General features: G+C 41.4%; 5 protein-coding genes across 5 annotated transcripts; 2 read left to right on the forward strand and 3 right to left on the reverse strand.

Moving 5' to 3' along the window:
- Positions 1-2,576: 2,576 nt before the first annotated feature.
- K441DRAFT_678144 (uncharacterized protein) lies at positions 2,577-3,560 on the forward strand (the record flags this gene model as incomplete). Its single annotated transcript, XM_067651135.1, has 1 exon — positions 2,577-3,560. The coding sequence occupies one exon, from the start codon at positions 2,577-2,579 to the stop codon at positions 3,558-3,560; it is 984 nt and encodes a 327-aa protein (XP_067503023.1).
- Positions 3,561-4,007: 447 nt separating this feature from the next.
- On the reverse strand, positions 4,008-4,592 carry K441DRAFT_722951 (uncharacterized protein; the record flags this gene model as incomplete). The annotated part of the gene is made up of 1 exon (XM_067654079.1): positions 4,008-4,592. A coding segment is annotated over one exon (384 nt), but the record flags the coding sequence as incomplete, so codon positions are not given.
- Positions 4,593-4,662: 70 nt separating this feature from the next.
- On the reverse strand, positions 4,663-4,905 carry K441DRAFT_565233 (uncharacterized protein; the record flags this gene model as incomplete). Its single annotated transcript, XM_067643691.1, has 1 exon — positions 4,663-4,905. A coding segment is annotated over one exon (243 nt), but the record flags the coding sequence as incomplete, so codon positions are not given.
- A 1,542-nt stretch (positions 4,906-6,447) lies between these two features.
- On the reverse strand, positions 6,448-8,211 carry K441DRAFT_706112 (histidyl-tRNA synthetase; the record flags this gene model as incomplete). Its single annotated transcript, XM_067653637.1, has 7 exons — positions 6,448-7,107; positions 7,223-7,432; positions 7,503-7,663; positions 7,696-7,768; positions 7,839-7,953; positions 8,008-8,094; positions 8,150-8,211. 7 exons carry the CDS (start codon positions 8,209-8,211, stop codon positions 6,448-6,450), a joined length of 1,368 nt encoding a protein of 455 aa, XP_067503026.1.
- Positions 8,212-8,529: 318 nt separating this feature from the next.
- K441DRAFT_661420 (Sec1-like protein) lies at positions 8,530-11,218 on the forward strand. Its single transcript, XM_067648869.1, has 4 exons — positions 8,530-8,718; positions 8,777-8,972; positions 9,222-9,433; positions 9,487-11,218. Exons 1-4 carry the CDS (start codon positions 8,641-8,643, stop codon positions 10,963-10,965), a joined length of 1,965 nt encoding a protein of 654 aa, XP_067503027.1. The 5' UTR covers positions 8,530-8,640; the 3' UTR covers positions 10,966-11,218.
- The last annotated feature ends 8,849 nt before the right edge of the window (positions 11,219-20,067 follow it).

Below are 20,067 nucleotides of genomic sequence, written 5' to 3' on the forward strand. Positions count from 1 at the left end.
CCAGAGCCTTAGTCCGGATTATTTTACTTAGCTTTTAATGCGATAGGTTATATGTGATAACATTCTATTTTATAAGCTTAAAAGTAGTATATTTTACGATCTTATAAGGTACGCTAATTAAGCTATATTAACTATAGGCCTTTTACCTACTTATTAAATAATAAGAAAGCTAATAATTACTAAGTTTAATTAATATAAGGAAGTAGTTACTGCTCTACTATATAGAGCTCCGGGCAAGATTTATCTATTATTTAATTTTTAGATGTCTCGTAATTATCTATTACTACTTAGTAAGCTTAGCTTTTAGGCCTTTATTATATTAATTACTAACTACTATATAGGAATTGTCGTTTATTTTATAGATAAAAAGAACTAGCACTATTCCTTCCTTCTAGCCCTCCCTCTTTAAGAAGAGCGATATTTAGGCGTTAATATTATAGCTAGCGTTAAGAAAATCCTTACTAAGTTTAGAATTGGTGAGTAGTAGGTAGGCTACTTTATAGCGGATAACATAAATAATAATAATACCTACATTAACGAACTCTCTATTAAGTTTGGATTTAATCCGCTATATTATTGCCTTTATTATATGGGCCATATTATTAATCTAGTTACTTACATACTGCTTTTTGGCGCAGATTTAAGGGCTCTAGATAAAAAAGAAGAGAATAAGGATAAGGTCCTCCGGCAGATATTAGCTTAAAGGAAGATTAGGCCTATTAGTAAGCTTTATAATATTATTTTTTAGATATTTAACTCTAAGTAACGTATTAAAAAGCTATTTAAGTTTTAAGATTTAGAGCTTAAAGATAACGCATCGCAAACCGCTACTAAGCTTCTTCTAATTAAGCCAGTAAAGACGCGCTGGAACTCTATAGAATTAGCAATTAAACGAGCTATTAAGCTTTAAAACCCTATTAATTGCCTTATTAGTAATAAAGTTATTAAATAGATGATATACTGGGCTAAGGTTACTAAGAACGGTATAAAGGATCCGCCTATAAGAGTCCGCAAAGAGCCTAATATTATTAAAAACTACCTAATAGAGGACGATTAGGCTATATTAACTAAATATTAAGCTATTTTAAAGCCTCTTTAAATTACTATAAAGCGACTAGAAGAACGCTTAAAGGAAGGTATATATAAATTAACGTTATTAATTTCTATTGTAAACTAATTAATATAGGTAAATTCGGATCCTTATAGGAGGTCCTTCCTATTTTTAAGTATTTACTTAATTAATTTAAGCGCTTTAAAATAGAGTACAAACACTACCCGGAGCCTTACTTCCGCCATAATATTAATGCAGCTTAGCTAAAGCTAACCGAATACTACTAACTTACTAATTATTCGCCTGCCTATATTACTACTATAGTCCTTAATTTATTAATTAAATAGACGTTCGCTAATAAATACTAGACGGGTAAAGGACGGGCTAGTTAGAAGAAAATAGCTAAGTAAGCTATTTGTAATCTATAGCTTAAATATAAATTCCTTCTGATTAAATTAGTTACTAATAGTAAGGTTCTTAAACAGCAGCGCGTCTTCTTATTTAAAATTAATAACTATTTTACTAGCAGCTTTACTTAGCCTATATCTATATAAGATTATAACAAGTATAATAATTAGCTAGTACGAGTAGGTTACCCTAAAGACGTTTAATGTACGGATCTAATTACCTATTAGCAAGCTAAAGTAAATAGGACTTAATATCCACAACTTACTCACATAGCTCTTAATTTAATAACTATTCTACTAATATTATTAGACCCTAAACAAATATTTAGCCTTATAGGCTTACTCCTTACTCTTAATCGCGCATGACTATAATCTAATATAATTAGAGCTTTAATAGCAGTAGGATCGTGGGACAGGGAAGGCGTAATTAAGATAGTAGATAGGCAGTTAAGGCGGCCGTAAAAGAAAGGAATAGAAGGTATATAGCAGAATAGTAACTTAATACCACGCTAAGACCCATAATAGGCCTATATTAACGGCAGGAGTAACAGAAACAACGGTAGAAAGCGATCCAGGCGTCGCTAGGTAGGTCCTCCTGCATCAACACCATGCTAAGACTCGTAATAATCACTAACTACTACATAGTTGCAATTAGTTGCAATCGTTTTAATATTGAATCAATTAATTTAATTAACTAAGCCTTCTGCTTACAAAGCTTTCAATTCAATCAATTCAAGGCCTCAATTGAATTGAATTGATTGAGTACCAAGCCTGCAGAAAGCGAAGGAGGCCGTAGCTGCACTGCCGCCGCCCGTGCTGAGATGAAACATTCAGCTTGTCGCTGCGGTGAGATGAGGTGGAGGAATCGAAACATGACGAGGTGCGACACTGCCACCACCCAAGCCCCTGTCCACAAGGCTATGCTTCTTTCCGAATCTCTTGTCTTTAGCCAACGCAAGCAAATATCTTCACTCATACTTGCAGAAGACCGACCGCATCCATTTTTCGCAACAGCACTTTGGTTGCTCAGCGCGACCTCGTTTTGCCTAAGGTGAACATCGCTGCCACCAGGCGACAGTCAGAAGCAGAGCCCTACATCATACATCCCATAGACCAGGATGCGGTGGACCTCCTCCTATTGTATCAGTGCCGGGCCAGATTACCTTTCAATGATCTCGAATGGGGCTGTTCACGACATACCAGCGCCCATTCGCCTCGCCCTCGTCTCATCGCTCTACGGTCCAGGAAACCTGGCTTGCTGGTTCTCCATCTTGCTATCAGTAATCGTCAACTGGACCATAAACCCAACATCAGCATCAAACGACTCCATCACCAACGACTTCATCGCAGCACTATCGCTTCCCATTATTGCGACAGCACATATCTGGTCTCAAGTGCACCAATTGGACGGATGGAATTTGCATCTGCTGCTCAGCACCCCGACTTCGACTGCTGTGCGAGCTGCAGCTGCAATCGAAGCCCCGCTGACAGTGTGTGAGGATTTCATCATGCTGGCCGGTGTTCTGTACGCTGTGGCAGCCTGGAAGCGTCAAAGGAAGAGGATGGCGATGGCCTTGGCTGGTGGATGGATGTGCTTCTCTGTGGAGTTCCTATTGATGAGAAACTGGGTTCCTTTTCGTTCAAGCCTCCTAGTTCGGCCATTTCTTTTCCACCTCATGCCCCTGCTGATAATATCACTCTGCTGGTATTCGCTGACGTCCGTCGTCTACCTCGTCGAAGTACTGTCAGTCATGCTGCGCATCTTCGCAACGGACAATGACACAGAACCCGAGTCTGGGAAGGCCTTCCAATGGCATCGGCTGTCTCCAGGTCGGATCAGCTGCTGGATGGCTGGATGCTCTACTCTAGTGATAGGCACGTGCTCATTTTGCATCAAGTATCTGTGGCAGTACAGCGCGAGCGGAAACTCGATGAGGTTTGCGGCGATGACGGGTGCTGCAATCACTGATTTGGACCAATTTGTGACGGCAATCGGCGGGCTTCTGACCCTGCTCTTCAGCTTGCACGATGCTTTCAAGGAAATAAGGAAAGCTGAAAAGGCATCGCACGGAGAAGCAAGGCAGCAAGTTCGCAGAGACTAAACTAGGGCCAATGCTGTTCTTAGCTATTAGCAACATGCCGAGAGATCTATGCTCGTCACAGGCTCAGAGCTCCCAAATAACTCTATCGATACCTTGATGCAATTCACATCACGTCGACGTCCCAGAGGTTGATGTCTCGTAGGGCGTCGCACATCGCTAAGAGGTCTTTCGCGGGCGCTTTGTCCCCTGCAAGCTTCTTGACGCCAGCCCAGAAGTATCTAGCGCCTGTTCGTACGATGCCGACTCGCCACTCAAAGTGGTGTCTAAAGGCGTCCCAGTCGTCTTATTGGCTACGCCTGCTATCCGCCCATAGTCCAACGAACTTGACCGGGCCGCTTGTCGCACTGCATCACGCAACTTCGAAGCAGGGTAGGCGTACGGTTCGGCTGCAGCGGGTATGTCCTGCCATCGATGTTAGTCTGCATGCTTCAGTCTTGTCAGCCATGGAAAACGCACGATGCCACTCCAGCCTATCCCCTCCGAGTCCAGCGCATTGTCCGTATCCAATCTAAATATCTGCACCATCCTCATCACCCACCGAGCAATCTGAAGAGGGAAGTCTTGACAGGCTAATATCGACGCCGAATTTGTCGAATCCAGGTGCTATCTTTCGTCAGCACTGCTTCGGGCTGATCCTGCTCTAACTCCCTAGCGTAGGGACTTATATTGCTGCCTACCTTTTGAAAGTATGTTGATTTCGTCATCGAGCCGCCTGGATGCTCTGTCCTTTCCCTCGCCATAGATTAAGGGCATCGTGACGCCAAATATGCCAAGTAATGAATAGATCTCATCTTCGTGCTCTGGTGTTCTGCCCACGACTTTCGCTCCTCGACGCTCAACTCGGTTAGCGGATGTCCTCGTAGAGCCGCCTTGTCGATACCAGTGATCTCCTGGACTATCGTTTCTAATGACGCCTTGTCGCCCAGTCGCTGGCCATCTTGCGTGAAGAACTCGACCACTCTGTGCAACCAACTCTTGCAGTGTCCGACCTCGCGTGAACCAACGACTTCTTCTGAACGCAGGTTGCCAGGTATGAGGTAATGATAGTTCGTCGCTACTTGGCGGAGAGGTCTGATAGATAAACGTAGCACCAAGTAGCCTTCTAGTACCAGCAGAACATAAAGTTGATAGCTTCTAAAAGCTCTGTCTCGCTTCTCTTATTTATGCAGCACGTGTCTATCCAGAGGTATCGCAGTCCCGTAGCAGCTACCTTGTCCTCACAGAAGAGAATCTTTCGGTAACCATGCTTATCCTTGCCCGCATCTGCATTCAGGTCGTCAAAGGTCACCTCCTGGCTATTTTCCGTATTCCAAGTATAGGAGAGAATCGCGCAGGCAGGGAGGTCATGATCGTCCGTTCGCACAGAACGAGCTTGCCATTATTGTCTCGCGTCAAGAGACGAATTATGGCGAATGCGCAGCAGCACGCTGGGAGAAGGGAACGTCACCGCGAGCGCCGGTAGTCTGGTTCATCATACGAGTACGAGGGAAGCGAATCGTTATGATGACGGCGAAGAGGCAGCTACGGAGGACGGAGCAGAAAGAGATTTCCCCTTCCTTTCTGGGACTAGCGGCTTTCTCCCCATAAGGTGCCTATCAGGTTGCTAAGGTTTAGGCCTCTTTAGGGGGTCTTTGGCGGGTCTAGGGGCATAGACCGCCTAAAATCCCGTTACTCAGGCGACAGAGCCCCCATAACTTTGGTGACCTTATGGGGGGCAGCCACTAGTCCCAAAAAGGAAGTGGAAATCTCTTTTTGCTCCGTCCTCCGTATAGCCTGGTCTTGGAAAAAGAAGGAAGGCGCGGCAATTGCGGGGCTAAGCCACAATTCGCACGTGCTTGACAGAAGTTGCGGGATGGATCATGTATACTTTAAGTCTATGTCGTGGGGATCAGAGGCTTGGAGCATCTGCTATTAGTGTGTAATAATGTGGGAGAAATTCACAGCCTAGTGTAGAGATTGCATTGTCTCATGTAAACGCGGCGCATAATATCTTCAATGTACCTCCGGCAGGGAGGTTACGACGTTGTTAATCATTTGTACCACCAAATTCGCGCCTCGGCGATGTTTGCTGACCGCCCGTACGAGAATAGCTTTACACGCATGCTTTCAACAAGACCTCCGTGAATGAGGGCGAGACTACGACGTCCGTCTGCCTCGATGCAATTCCGGTGTATGTCCGGCAAGGAGCGACAGTACCGAGAGCAGACGTGTACCAGGGCAATAACAAGTGGACGAAGGACTGGAGACCTTCGCTGACGATTGAGATTTTCCCGTCGTTGTCTGTGTCGGAGTCGCGGCTCGTCTATTTCAGTGGTGAGGGAGATGATGGGACAGAAGTAGAGATTGTGACGATGACGGATAAGCGAGCGGAGAGTGTGAAGGTTGTGTATGGGGACTTAGGGACTGAGGGAACGCTGATGGTTTATACAGCCGGTGGAAAGATGGAAAAGACCATTGTAGAAAGGGGTGGGGGGGTAATGTTTGAGGGAGTAGATTGTTTGTTCTAGGGGAGCGTGAGTTATAGATCGTGTGGAAATGACTAGAAGCTTTAAGAGGTGGAGGATGTAATAAGCTTAGTATATAGATTGAGAACCAAGGTCCACTAGATGTTCATTAAAACGCCATGGTTAGTAATAAAAGGAGAGCTCAACCCTCAGAAGCTGCGCTTTGAAGCAGTGATAGTATTCGCGAACTAGTTTCAAGATGATTCTAATGGTGCTTTCGAGATGAGTGGTAAGTGTAGAAGATACACCGAAGACCTCCAAACTCATCAAGCTTCTTCTATATCTCTTTAAACCAATCGGGGCATGTCCTTTTCCTAGTCCAAATAGACCCGTGTTCGCTTCGACGTGCTTTTACTTTAGTACATGGCATTTCCGCGTTAAGATCAGGACACAGTGGATATGGCCGATGCGTCCCCGGGCACATCTTCCTTCTCCTGCAACTTCAGCTCCGCAACCATCTGAGCCGCCTCATCTGGCCCATCGGTCAACTTTGTTAACCTTTCCCTTACCTCTGCTACCAGCTCCTCTCTTGACACGATTACACCCTGCTTCTCGGGGTTGTCCTCCGACAAGCCCATCTGCTTTAACTTCACCTTGCCCTCAGCAAGCTCGTCCTCGCCCAGAATAACGGCAAAAGGTACACCACCAGCTTCGGCAGCCTTGAATTGCTGCGGCAGCTTCGGCTTCACCTTCCATGAGAACTCGGTCTTGATTCCGGAATCCCAGAGCTGCTTGGCGACCTCCATACGCTCTTTTAACAAACCTGTGAAGCCCTTTCCGCCAAACGCTATGACAAAGACATCGACCTCGTTCGAGCGGACAGCCTTAGTGTCCTCTTTCTCCACCCGCGCTTCCGTGATGCTGAAGATCCTGTCTACACCGAACGAAATCCCAACGCACGGAATCTGGCTTTTGCCACTGAACATGCCGACGGGTTCGTCGTAGCGGCCGCCGGCTGCTAGGTTGCCTACGCCCACAGTTGGGTCCGAAGAACTGTCCTCATCCGCATCCGCGGAAGCGCTTTTTTCTTTCTTCGTGGCCCGCTACACCTTCTGTCCCTCTGTATTCCCTTTGCTGGTTGGCGCCGAGCCTCCCGTCACGACCTCGTAGATCCCGCCGGTGTAGTTCCAGCCCTCGCGCTAGGCTCATGTCCAGCACGCCGAATATATCTAGGTAGTCGAAGAGAAGCGTCATGTCGTTGAGGCCCTTCTTGGCTGAGAGGTTTGCGGAGAGAGTTTCGTCCGAGCTGAGCTTTGAAAGTTGGTCGCGGCCGCCTTTGAAGTTGACGTACGTGCCGATCTTATCGGCGACGGCGGGGTCGAGGCCTTTTTCTTCGGTCATTTCGCGGCGGACTTCTTCCCAGGGTGACTAGGTAGAGGGATCTTGGTCAGCAGAGGGCCCGAATGTGGTTTTCGGGGACATTTTGGGCGTGGAATACCTTGTCTAGCTTGTATACCGCGCTACTTATCGTCCTTAGCTTCTCCGTGGGCACGCCGCAGACCTCAAATATCCCATCCAGAATCTTCCTGTGATTGATCTTGATCGTGTACTTCCCCTGCCAACCTAGCGGCTCAAATATCTCGCTCGCGATCTTAGGATCTCTGCATCGGGCAACATAGGATCGTGTTCACCCGCGACATCAAAATCGCACTGGTAGAACTCGCGCATGNGACCTTTCGTCAGCAGGCTGGTCGCGCCTATAGACTTTAGCAATGCAGTATCATTTGATGTGTTTTATAGAGGAGTTCATGGCGAGCCAGCGCGCAAAGGGGACCGTGGGGTCGTAGCGGAGGGAGCAGAGCTCGCCGCCTTGGTCGGCGAGGTTGTAGATGAGTTTGCTATCTTCGCCATATTTTCCAGCGAGAATTTCTTTAGGCTCGAAGACGGGGCTGAAGGGGAGATTAGACAGGGTCTTGGTCGGGAAGACTAGTATAAGAACGCACGTGTCTATTGTGACTGCTCCATGACGTTTGAAGACTTCGGTGATGGTCGAAAATATTCTGTCCCGTACGACCATATCAGTTCCTTCCCTTTCAAATAAAACGTCAGCTTGGCTCAATTGCATATAATAATTGTGGTATTGACTTACAATCCTTCGTCCCCTCTGGCGTCCTGAGCTGAAAGCTCGTCTTCTCCTTCTTGCCCATATTGTCTATGCCGCAGTGTTGATGTCGTAATGGGGTGTTTGCGAAGTTTCGACAGGTTATTTTGGAAGCAGTCCAAGTAACGCCGTAGATGGAGCGTGCAGATCTGACGCAGGCGAGGGAGAAGGCCTGCATGCAACGGGACTGTGAGGGCGTAAAGGGAACTGGGGGGACAATAAAAGCTCTAGATTATTTTTGGGTTGAGTCATGTGATGCCCGAAATTCAACTGCGTCTTGGGTCTATCCGCCCCCCGTATTAGTACGGTAGCCCATAAGCGATCTTGTTAAATTCCAACTATCAACCTCCAACTTTCGAAACCGGAGTCTCATGACGCTCGTATATAGGCAGCAACATCCTTATTATCTTGTTGCCTCACATGATGCCTTCCCAATTCATAGCCACTATCTATATTCCGTGATTTGGATGCAAGGATGGCTCCCCATGCGGCGCTACACACGTCTGATATCAGTGAGAAAGCTCGCCGAGACCTCCTTCAACTCCTCGAAGGCGTAAGTAAGGCAATCAGGTCTCTTTGTACGGAAAGTCTACTAACTAAGTGGCTTCAAGGTTCGGGGGAAGAAGAATCTCGTGCTTGAAAAGGCGCTAGCTGGACCACTGAATCTGCTAGTCAAATTCTCAACGCTCCAGGAGTATGGCGTGGACAAGCCATTCTTCTTGGAGAATGATAATGTCGACTCCTCTCAGCGCAATATTGTATTCCTCGTTCGTGGGGAGAAGGCGAAAACGGTAATGGCTGTAGCTAGTATGTCTCTATTCTTCCAAAATCCACCTTTCCTCAACCGCAATATTACCTCAGTATACCCGTTGTGCTGAACGGCATAACGCCGGATTATTTGGGAATCTAAAGTAGATTATGTAGATTCTTCCTTACTCTACCTAATCAGTCTTGATCTCTACAGCAAAAGTTTTAATAACCTGCATTTTCATTGGATAACCCTTTTCTTCTCTATCTGGGGCAAGTCTATCATTAGTTGCTAACATCTTCTCCTAGATCAGATTAAGCGGCTTCGTAATAAAAGTCAGATGGATCATGAATTCTCTATCTTTTGGGTACCCCGGCGTACGATGGTCTCGGATCAGATTCTAGAGGAAGCTGGAGTACTTGGCGAAGCCAATGTCACCGAATGTCCTCTCTACTTCATTCCCCTTGCCGAAGATTTGTTGTCTCTAGAACTGGATGACTGCTTAAGCGACCTTTACTTGGTGTGAAATCCAAGTAATCAACTTTTATGAGCTTCTTTACTGACATCACATAGCGGAAAGACCCCACATCCATCTACCTGTCTGCAAAGGCCCTTATGCTCCTGCAACAGAAACATGGGCTCTTCCCTCGCATCATTGGGAAAGGAGACAACGCGAAGCGTCTAGCTGACCTACTCATCCGTATGCGAACCGAACTAACTGCCAGTGAAAGCTCGAATGGTAGTGGTACATCCTTCCTAGGCCTCACTCCGAGCTCATCAATAGATAGTTTGATCATCATAGATCGCGAAATCGATTTCCCAACGGTCCTTCTCACTCAGTTGACGTACGAAGGCCTGATTGATGAAGTATTCGGCATTCAAGCGAACCAAGCAGAAGTTGATTCATCCATTGTCGGTGGAGCCCCTCAACAATCATCACAGAACGCCGGTTCCGCGTCCGCAGGTCCACAAACGTTGAAGCGTAAAATCGCAATTGATTCCAAGGACACCCTTTATAACACTCTCGGTGACTCTAACTTTGCAATCGTCGGCAATCTTCTGAATAAAGTTGCAAGGCGGCTACAAAGTTCTTACGAAAGCCGGCAAATAGCATCCAAATCCACTGCTGAACTGAGGGAGTTCGTCGCAAAACTACCAGGATACCAAGCTGAACAAGCCAGTTTAAAGTTACACACATCCCTTGCTGAGGAAATTATCAAGCACACACGCTCAGAACTTTTCACCCGCCCACTGGAAGTCCAGCAAAACATTATGTCAGGGACCGATCCAACCACACAACACGACACCATCGAAGAACTCATAGACCGAGATATCCCCTTACCCACCATCCTGCGGCTGCTATGTCTTGAAAGTTGTACAAGCGCCGGCATGCGCGCCAAGGACCTCGAGAACTTCAAGCGCGCAGTCCTGCACGGCTACGGCCAGCAACACCTGCTGACCCTCTCCTCCCTCGAAAAAATGGGTCTCCTAACAACCCGCAGCGGCGGCCTAGGCGGCGCGGCCGCCAAACCCGGCTCCGTGACCAACTACACCCCCGTACGCCGGAGCCTCCGCCTCTGGGACGACGAAGTCAACGAGGCTGACCCCAACGACATCTCGTACGTCTTTAGCGGCTACGCGCCGCTCAGCGTGCGGCTAGTGCAGAGCATCGTGCAGAAGCACTATCTGGCCGCTCTGGTCAAGCCTGCCGGACAGCAGGCGGCTGCTGCGGCGCAGGGGTGGCGGCTGTTCGAGGATGCGGCGAAGAATATTCGTGGTGGGACGTTCGATGAGACGCAGATGGGCGAGGAGAAGGCGGCCAAGGCGCGGCAGATGCTGAATGGGGCTGGGCATGCGGATAGCGGCAAAACGGTTGTGGTGTTCTTCTTAGGGGGGGTCTGTCGTGCTGAGATTGCGGCTTTAAGATTTGTGGCGAAGAAGCTGGCGGAGGGGGGTGGGAAGCGTTTATTGATTTGTACGACGGCTATTGTGAAGGGGGATGGAGTCGTTGGCGCTGCGATTGAGACTGGTAGGCTTGGGACAGGTGTATGAACCTGAGCCATATGTATGGTTTGTCTGAATTATATGACATAGCAATAATCCTCCGATTACCTAGGTCAGAGGCGTCTTGTGTTTTCACGACATTCGGGTTTATAAGTGTTTTCGAGATTCCTCAACCTGTATTTGCTAAAAGGGCTTTCCCTGTAGGTCTACTTATCGTTGACCTAATCCTAATTAGCTTCAGGCCTTTTTTTTTCAGTAGTGTCTACCTGGCTTCTTATATTTATTGCTATTAGAACTAGCCCTTGGTCTTCCAAGTTATATACTTATATAAGCAATCTCGTCTTTTGCGCTAAAATTGCAGTGAGTTGAGCGTAGTGACCACAGCCAAAAAGCCCGTTCAACGGTTCTCAGCCTTGCTCGACGCACGCTCAGCCTCTTGCTAATGTTAAATCACGGTACGGCTACCCCTCTTCCAGTTAAACGGCACTATGGAAATAAGGTAAAAATGTCCTGGGTCGGCAAGTGTACCATGGCTTGTTATACCATGGCTGTCACCGCATTGATTTTGTCACGGACAAAACGTAATTCTGAAGTTACATTACTTTGAGAGTGCGCTACCAACAAGAGCGTCCGACCTTTGGAGCCCAATCAAGGTTCGTTCAGCTTCTGCTTTATTCTTGCCCTCCCGGTCCTCCTTCTCCTCAGCGTGCTAAAAGTGCAATCTTGGCATCAAGTGTAGGTGTTAAGAGGTTGCTACATTGTGCTGCGCCCGTACAACGCTCTCATTCACGCTAAATGGTCAGTACGCAGGCACAGCCAGTTTGCAGGTCCATTGACAAAGCCAGCTAGCCATACTTATGCCCAAGATGACGCTGTCACCGAAGGAAGTCTCTCCCAGCTGCGGCAGGTAACGAGTGTCAGAGGTTGTGAGGTTTACTCGATCAAGTCCGGTTAGAGATCCCCCTACGCCTAATCATCCATTCTCTCGTTTGCGCTAAAATTACAGTGCGCTAATAAAAATCGCCAATCTTAGAATTCTTGGGGCCCTCAACCTCCTTATCTCAGTTGACTCAGACCCACGGAGAGAAAATCCACCTCCTGCAAACTCCTGAGCCAATCAGCGACTGGCACCGCCACACCTCTGTAACCCCTGTGACTCCTATAAACTCCTGAGCCAATTAGTGACCGGCGCCGCAGCCTAATGTACGCCGCAGGCGTTAGTGCTTGCGCTAGCTTTAGTAGCCAATTATAGAGCGCTAAGGTGGATTCCTCTCCGAGGGTCTAAGGGATTATCCCTTACATTGTCGTTTACGTCCAATAAATGGTGGCCCGTGCGTACTAATCAATAAGCTGCATTCCTAGGCGGTTAATCGTTCTGCCGCATTACCAAAGGTCTTAACTAAAGCTACGAATATATTGAAATGTTGGTATATATTATATATAGACACTTATTCCTTATTGTTAAGCCGATCTATATGCTCCTGCCAATATGGGCCGCCTTTACATAGTGGTATTCGATAGAGTCTACACCCGTACGTTGTTCTTAGTGACCTTTAAGGTCTCTTAAACTCCTTACTATCGCGCGACCTCTTTGTTGTATTTACTAAAAGCTCGCAGAGAGGCTTCCTACTTAAAGGTTTCTTAATTTGGCTCTTCCTTCCTACCTCTAAGCATGTAGAGCAAGTCATCGGCTTTGTATTAATTTTAACTGCCTTATATCTATAATATATTACTAGGTACCACTGTATTTAATCTATAGAGATCCACGCATAATTGCTTTAAGGTATTTGGGTAGAAAGCTTAAATAGAGAGTTTATAAGTCGTTTAAGGAACTTCTTATAGCCACTTCGTCTCGGCCAGCCGTTGGTAAAGTAGGAAGATAGCTTATAGTAGTTAATAATAATTATATTAAGGAGGAAGTAGAATAGAGGCTTCTAAGTCTTGCGGTAACGTTAGAGGGAGCTATAATAAGATCTTATCTAATTAGTAGTATTAACGCCTTTTATATAGTAATTGTAGAGGTTAATAAATAGCGGAATTTATAATACCTTAACTATATTACTGCCAAAGATCTTCTAAGTTATTGCAGCACCGGTAGAGGTCTTTGTAGGGCATCGTCGTGGCCGTTTGATTAATTGAAATCCTACAATAGATAACGTTAGATACTATTTTTGGTAGTAGAGCCTTATCTTACTGTTAAGAACCATACTTATAAATAGTATTATATTTAAATCTTTCTAGGCAAATTAAGCAACTATAGAGTCTTTAGAAAGCTCTCTATATAAGGAACCCTATAGTATCTAGTTATTAAATACCAATTTAAGCTCTGCGAGGGAGGAGCTAATTTGCTTAATTGGAGCTCTATACTAGGCCCTAACTTCGCCTAAAGCCTCCTCCTACTCCTCCCGCTTTATTTTAGTAGTGCGTATAATCCCTAACGCGCCAATTCCAACCTTTTAAAGCCGAGAGAGTAGCTTAACGCTTATAAATAAGTTATTAAGCCACACTATATATTTATTCGGTGGATAAAGTAGCTTATTAGTAAGGTCGTCTCTCTATAATAGCAAGTTAAGCACTACTACTTACGTCTTAGAAAAGCCTTCCTCCTTTATATATACCTTATCTAGATTATATAGACCTTTATTATTGCCTTTAGTGTAGAACATCTAGTTAAGAACGTAGCCTTAGTTGCCTAAAACCTAGATTTTAAAGCCCTCTAGCGTTAGCTTAGTGGGAATATTAACGATTTTAGGAGCTTGGCTAGTAAACCATTTAATCGTCTTATTAATGGTAAGGTGTATACTAGGGGTGTAGAGCTTCTTATAGAGCACGCGTAGGTACTTACTAAGGTCCTAAATCCTTTTAAAAGTATTCTAGAAAGCTTCGTTATTATCTTCTCGTAGTTTGGTGCAGTAGAAGTAGCAGTTAATTTGGCGAAATTTATTAAGTTTAATAAAGTTCCGAATAATATATATTAAGCTATAACTAAAGTCTTTATGCTAATACTCCTTAATGCTGCTTTCTATATATAGCCCTATATAAATTAGCACTGCTAAGTATATATACAGCTCTGCCCTTAATGTTGGCTTCTACTTCCGTGGGCGTCCCTTTAGAGTCTTATCCTCTAGAGTCTAGTAGAGCTCCGCGTTCCTATTTATATACTCTATAAGTTAATCTAAAATTTCGTCTGTAAAGAACAGCTTAAATAGCTGTAGGGGGTTGCTATTATTAACGTTAGAAGGAAGATTCGGCTTACTATAGGTATTTTCGTTATTAATAGGAAGAGGTTTAAAATTAGGTAAGGGCTAGGGTTTAGGAGGAGGGTTTTAAGACTTCTAAGACGCGTGTTTTAGGTGTTTGGTATAAGGAATAAAGTCTATATTATTACTTTCACGATTACGCACTATAATTGTAGTGTATTTAATTAATGAAGCTATATATTTACAACTTTGACGCGAAGAAGTTTTAATGTTCTTGACCGCGCGCACGGGCCACATTTTATATCATATCGACAATGTAAGGGATAGTTATGTTTTATAAGAGTGTGCCACTCTTACTAGTAGACGACTGCTGTTTTACCTTTAACGCTGTATATCGCCCCCTAATATAGCCCTAGTTAGCTTACTAATACCTTTATTTAAAAGTTTATCTCTTACTTTATATATTATATCCCTAACGGGCCTCTATCTAAGTAGGACGCTTAAAGTCCTCTATCTAGCTTTTCTAACCCTTTATCCGGCCTTTTTAGCCCGCTAGTAAACCTTAGCGATACATTTAAGGATTTATTTAATAGCAATAATTAAATAGATAATAATAGCTAACTTAATACCGATACTAATAAGCCTAAACCTCCCTTACCCTATTAATGTAAGAGATAGTAGGGGCGTATATATAAGCTATAAGCCGTAGTTAATATACTAAAACAAATATAATAGAGCTTTAGGTAATTTTTATTTGCTTAGGTTAGAGCAGACAATAGAAGAAATAGGAAGATTATAATTAGCAGGCTTAGTACTTAATTAATTCAATTTAATTAAGGCCTTAAATTAATTGAATTGAAAGCTTTGTAAGCAAAAGGCTTAGTTAATTAAATTAATTAATTTAATATTAAAACGATTGCAACTAATTGCAACTATATAGTAGTTAGTGATTATTACGAGTCTTAGTATAGTGTTAATATAGGAGGACCTACCCAGCGACGCCCGGATCGCTTTCTACCGTTGTTTTTATCACTTTTGCCGTTAATATAGGCCTATTGTGGGTCTTGGCGTAGTGTTAAGTTACTATCCTACTATATACCTTCTATTCCTTCCTTTTACGGCCACCTTAACTACCTATCTACTATCTTAATTACGCCTTCCCTATCCCACGATCCTACTGCCATTAAAGCTCTAATTATATCAGATTATAGTCGTGCGTAATTAGGAGTAAGGAGTAAGCCTATAAGGCTAAATATTTATTTAGGGTCTGATAATATTAGTAGAATAGTTATTAAATTAAAAGCTATACGAGCGAGTTGTGGATATTAAGTCCTATTTACTCTAGCTCGCTAATAGGCAATTAAATCCGTATATTAAACGTCTTTAGGGTAACCTACTTATGCCAGCTAATTATTATACTTGTCGCGATCTTATATAGATATAGGCTAAGTAAAGCCGCTAGTAAAATAGTTATTAATTTTAGATGAGAAAACGCGCCGCTATTTAAGAACCTCGCCGTTAGTAACTAATTTAATTAGAAGGAATTTATATTTAAGCTATAGATCGCGAACAGCTTACTTAGCTACTTCCTTCTAACTAGCCCGTCCTTTACCTATCTAGTATTTATTAGCAAACGTCCATTTAATTAATAGATTAAGGACTATGGCAGCGATATAGGCAGGTAAATAATTAGTAAGTTGGTAGTATTCGGTTAGCTTTAGCCAAGCTGCATTAATATTATGGCGGAAGTAAGGCTCTGGGTGGTATTTGTACTCTATTTTAAAGCGCTTAAATTAATTAAGTAGATACTTAAAAATAGGAAGGACCTCCTATAAGGATCCGAATTTGCCTATATTAATTAGTTTATAATAAAAATTAATAACGTTAATTTATATATACCTTCCTTTAAGTATTCTTCTAGTTGCTTTATAGCAATCTAAAGAGGCTTTAGAATAGCTTAATATTTAGTTAATATAGCCTAATCGTCCTCTATTAGGTAGTTCTTAATAATATTAGGCTCTTTATAAACTCTTATAGGCGGATCCTTTATACTATTCTTAGTAACCTTAGCCTAGTATATTGTCTATTTAATAACTTCGTTACTAATAAGGCGATTAATAGGGTTTCGAAGCTTAATAGCTTATTTAATTACTAATTCTATAGAGTTCCAGCGCGTCTCTACTAGCTTAATTAGAAGAAGCTTAATAGCGGTTTGTAATATATTATCTTTAAGCTCTAGATCTTAAAGCTTAAGTAGCTTTTTAATGCGTTACTTAGAGTTAAATATCTAAAAAATAATATTATAAAGCTTACTAATAGGCCTAATCTTCCTCTAAGCTAATATCTGCCGGAGGACCTTATTCTTATTTTCTTCTTCCTTATCTAGAGCCCTTAAATCTGCGCCAAAAAGCAGTATATAAGCGACTAGATTAATAATATAGCCTATATAACAAAGGCGATAATATAGTAGATTAAATCCAAACTTAATAGAGAGTTCGTTAATGCAGGTGTTATTATTATTTACGTTATCCGCTATAAAGTAGCCTACCTACTACTTACCAATTCCGAACTTAGTAAGGATTTTCTTAATACTAGCTGCAATATTAACGCCTAAATGTCGCTCTTCTTAAGGAGGGAGGGTTAGAAGGAAGGAACGGTGCTAGTTCTTTTTATTTATAAAATAAATAATAATTCCTATATAGTAGTTAGTAATTAATATAATAAAGGCCTAAAAGCTAAGTTTACTAAGTAGTAATAGATAATTATGAGACGTCTAAAGATTAAATAATAGATAAATCTTACCTGGAGCTCTATATAGTAAAGCAGTAACTACTTCCTTATATTAATTAAACTTAGTAATTATTAGCTTTCTCATTATCTAATAAGTAGGTAGAAGGCCTGTGGTTAATATAGCTTAATTAGCGTACCCTATAAGATCGTAAAATATACTACTTTTAAGCTTATAAAATAGAATATTATTGCGTATAACCTATTGCATTAAAAGCTAAGTAAAACGATCCGGACTAAGGCTCTAAATAATAGTATTTATTCGGGCTTAATCCTCTAGCTTATTAGCTTAAAGATATAGCTATTTAAAGACTAATTATTTTAGCTTTGCTTTCTTTCTAAGACCGTTACTAATATTATATTCTTCTAGCATATGCTTAGAATAATTGGCAGTGCCCGAATCTAGATATATATATTATATATAGGCCTTCTTCCTATAGCAGATTTTGCAGAGCCAATACTACCTACTAGTTTTACTATGCTTAATATTGTATCCATACTGCTATATAGGCCTATAACGTCTACCTACCATTAAATAAGGAATATAGTAGCTAAGAATACGCTTTTAATTAACTTCTATATAATCTTCTAGCTAAGAATTGGTAGTAGACGCGTTAGTATTACTATCTAAGCTATAAGCGTGCTGGAGGTTAGTAGGGATAATAGGATCAGAACGAGCTATAGAGAGTATTAAGGTATTTATTTAGCTATTATCTAACGCATTAGAAGCCATAGTAGTAATAAAATTAATATTATTAGTGGGCAAGTCTAGTAGTAAAACTCTTCTTACCTGCTAAGACTCTGGCAATAATATAACACTATAAACAACGGGTAATACTTAGGTAAACCTTTTTTAGTAAGGAGGACTAAGAAAAATAAAATCTAGAGCATTATTATATATTATATTTAGCATATTTCTATATAATATTAAAAGTTTCAATATTTATTAATTAATTTAATTTAACTAGAACTTTTATATTAATTAAATTGCTAAGCCAGCGAGCTCTTAGTTAATTAAATTGATTAAGTCTTGGCATTCAATTTAATTTAATATTGAAACCTAGGTGATTGAGTACCAAGCCTGATAATTAGGCACCGCCGATACGCTTACGTTTAATATTAATAGTAAGCGTTATTAAAGGTAGTTAGGAATAATCCGTAACTTAGTTATATTTAAGGGGCGGTTATACTAGTAGAGTCTTTTATTATAAAGTTAGATTGCCTTATTTAAGAATCTTATTTTACTATATTTAATAAAACGTTAAATATAAAGGACCTAGACTTTAAAGTCGCCTTATATACTATATAAGATGTTACCCTAATATAGTATATAACTTTATTATAGCTATTTAGTAACTAGCGTATATATAAAGTAAGTTATCTAGTAGGAGATTAGAAGGCTATAGTTTAAGACGCTTTAGTTAAGCGGGTATATACTATTACTAGTATAATCTATACTTTTAGAGTAAAAATATTACGGACGCTTTAAGTACAATGTTATGACTACTTAAAGAAGAGTCGGAGGAAGCTAGTTAGTTAATGCAAGCACGGTCTAGGATGGAACCGATTAAACTATATAATGAGGAATAGTAACTAAAGTCACATAATATGCTACGTAAAGAACGTAAGGTATAAGAGAAATGTACGTATATTACGTATAACACGTACATTACGTACAAGAAGGATTTTATAGGAGTTTAGTTATATATTTAAGGACCCTTAATCCCTACCTAGATAGTTCTTTCCTTATAATAATTCTTAGAATACAATTAAAGTTAATCTATTAGGCAACCACTCCACCAGTTATTATTATTGTTTAACTATTCTATACCTACATACCTAGCCTATTAATAGAACCCACCGTAGTTCTTGCTACAGGATTCCGTTATATAATTACTACTACAGTTATAGTAGAAGAAGTTAAGACAATATACCACTAAAAGCAGCCACAATAACGCTATTAACGGCAGCAACAACCTTAGGGTTAGGTAACGACACCAGTATAGTAAATACTAACTCGCAACTAGTTACAGTCGGACAGTTATAGGTAATAGTTAATTAGTTAACAGATAACAATATAGTACTTAAAAATAGGCTAAACGGAATAGGAGTAGTTAAGGTTAAATTACCTTTAATCAAACGATTCTCGGGGGAGAGGTTAAAGCTTAAAGAATTCCTTACGCAAATACACTTTAAAGTTATACAAAAAGGGGTGAAGTTAGCGATATCTATGAATTAAGTAGCGTACGCAGGATTATTCTTAACAGGAAGGGCACTTAAATAGTTTAAACCTTACCTTACTAAGGTATAAGAAAGTGGAATAATAACCACTAATTAGGAAGTACGGTATATATTTACAAGTTAAACTAGATTTATAAAGCAATTAACACAGATATTTAGGGACCTAGAAGCAATAACTATAGTAGAAAGAAAGCTTTAAGACCTAACATAGTAAACTTTAGCAATTAAGTATACAACGTAGTTTTAGATATTAGCTATATAAGTTAAATAGAATAATAAGGCGCTTATAGCATAGTATAAACAAAAACTTAAGGCAAAAGTCTAGGATATAATTATTCTAATAGAAGATGCGGACACCCTAAGGGAACTAATAGATTAAGCAATAAAGATTAATAATAGGATCTACTAAAGGGAACAGGCTAAAAGAGGCTAAGATAGAGTTCTATAGTTATATAAGGCGTAAGACGTATAACAACTAAAGTAAACCTAAAAACTATAGTATAGCGGAGAGCTAATAGACCTAAGCGGTACTAAAGAAACCTATAAGAGATAAAGTAGACAACTATAGAAGCCTAGAGGGCAAGGACCTAGTAATTAAAGGTTAGAGAAATACAGGCTAAACTAAAAATCTTAGCAGCAGAAGACGTTTAAGCGCAACCTATAATAGAAAAAATGGTTTAAAGACAGAGCTTATATAAATTGCGGAAAACAAAGTCATTTCGCTAAAGACTATAAAAGTGGTTAGTATAACTATACAGTAAAGGGAACTAGACTAGTAGAGGATATATATATATAGAGGGATAATAGTATACTATAAGGAACAAAAGAATGTTTAATTAAAAGTTTTGCGTTTTATTATAATAACGCATACTAAATTTATAAAGACGCTAAGTATAGCGTAAGCTATTAGCTATAAAAGCTA

This window comes from Cenococcum geophilum, assembly GCF_001692895.1.
Source record: "Cenococcum geophilum 1.58 unplaced genomic scaffold K441scaffold_26, whole genome shotgun sequence".
Taxonomy (NCBI): Eukaryota; Fungi; Ascomycota; class Dothideomycetes; order Gloniales; family Gloniaceae; genus Cenococcum; species Cenococcum geophilum.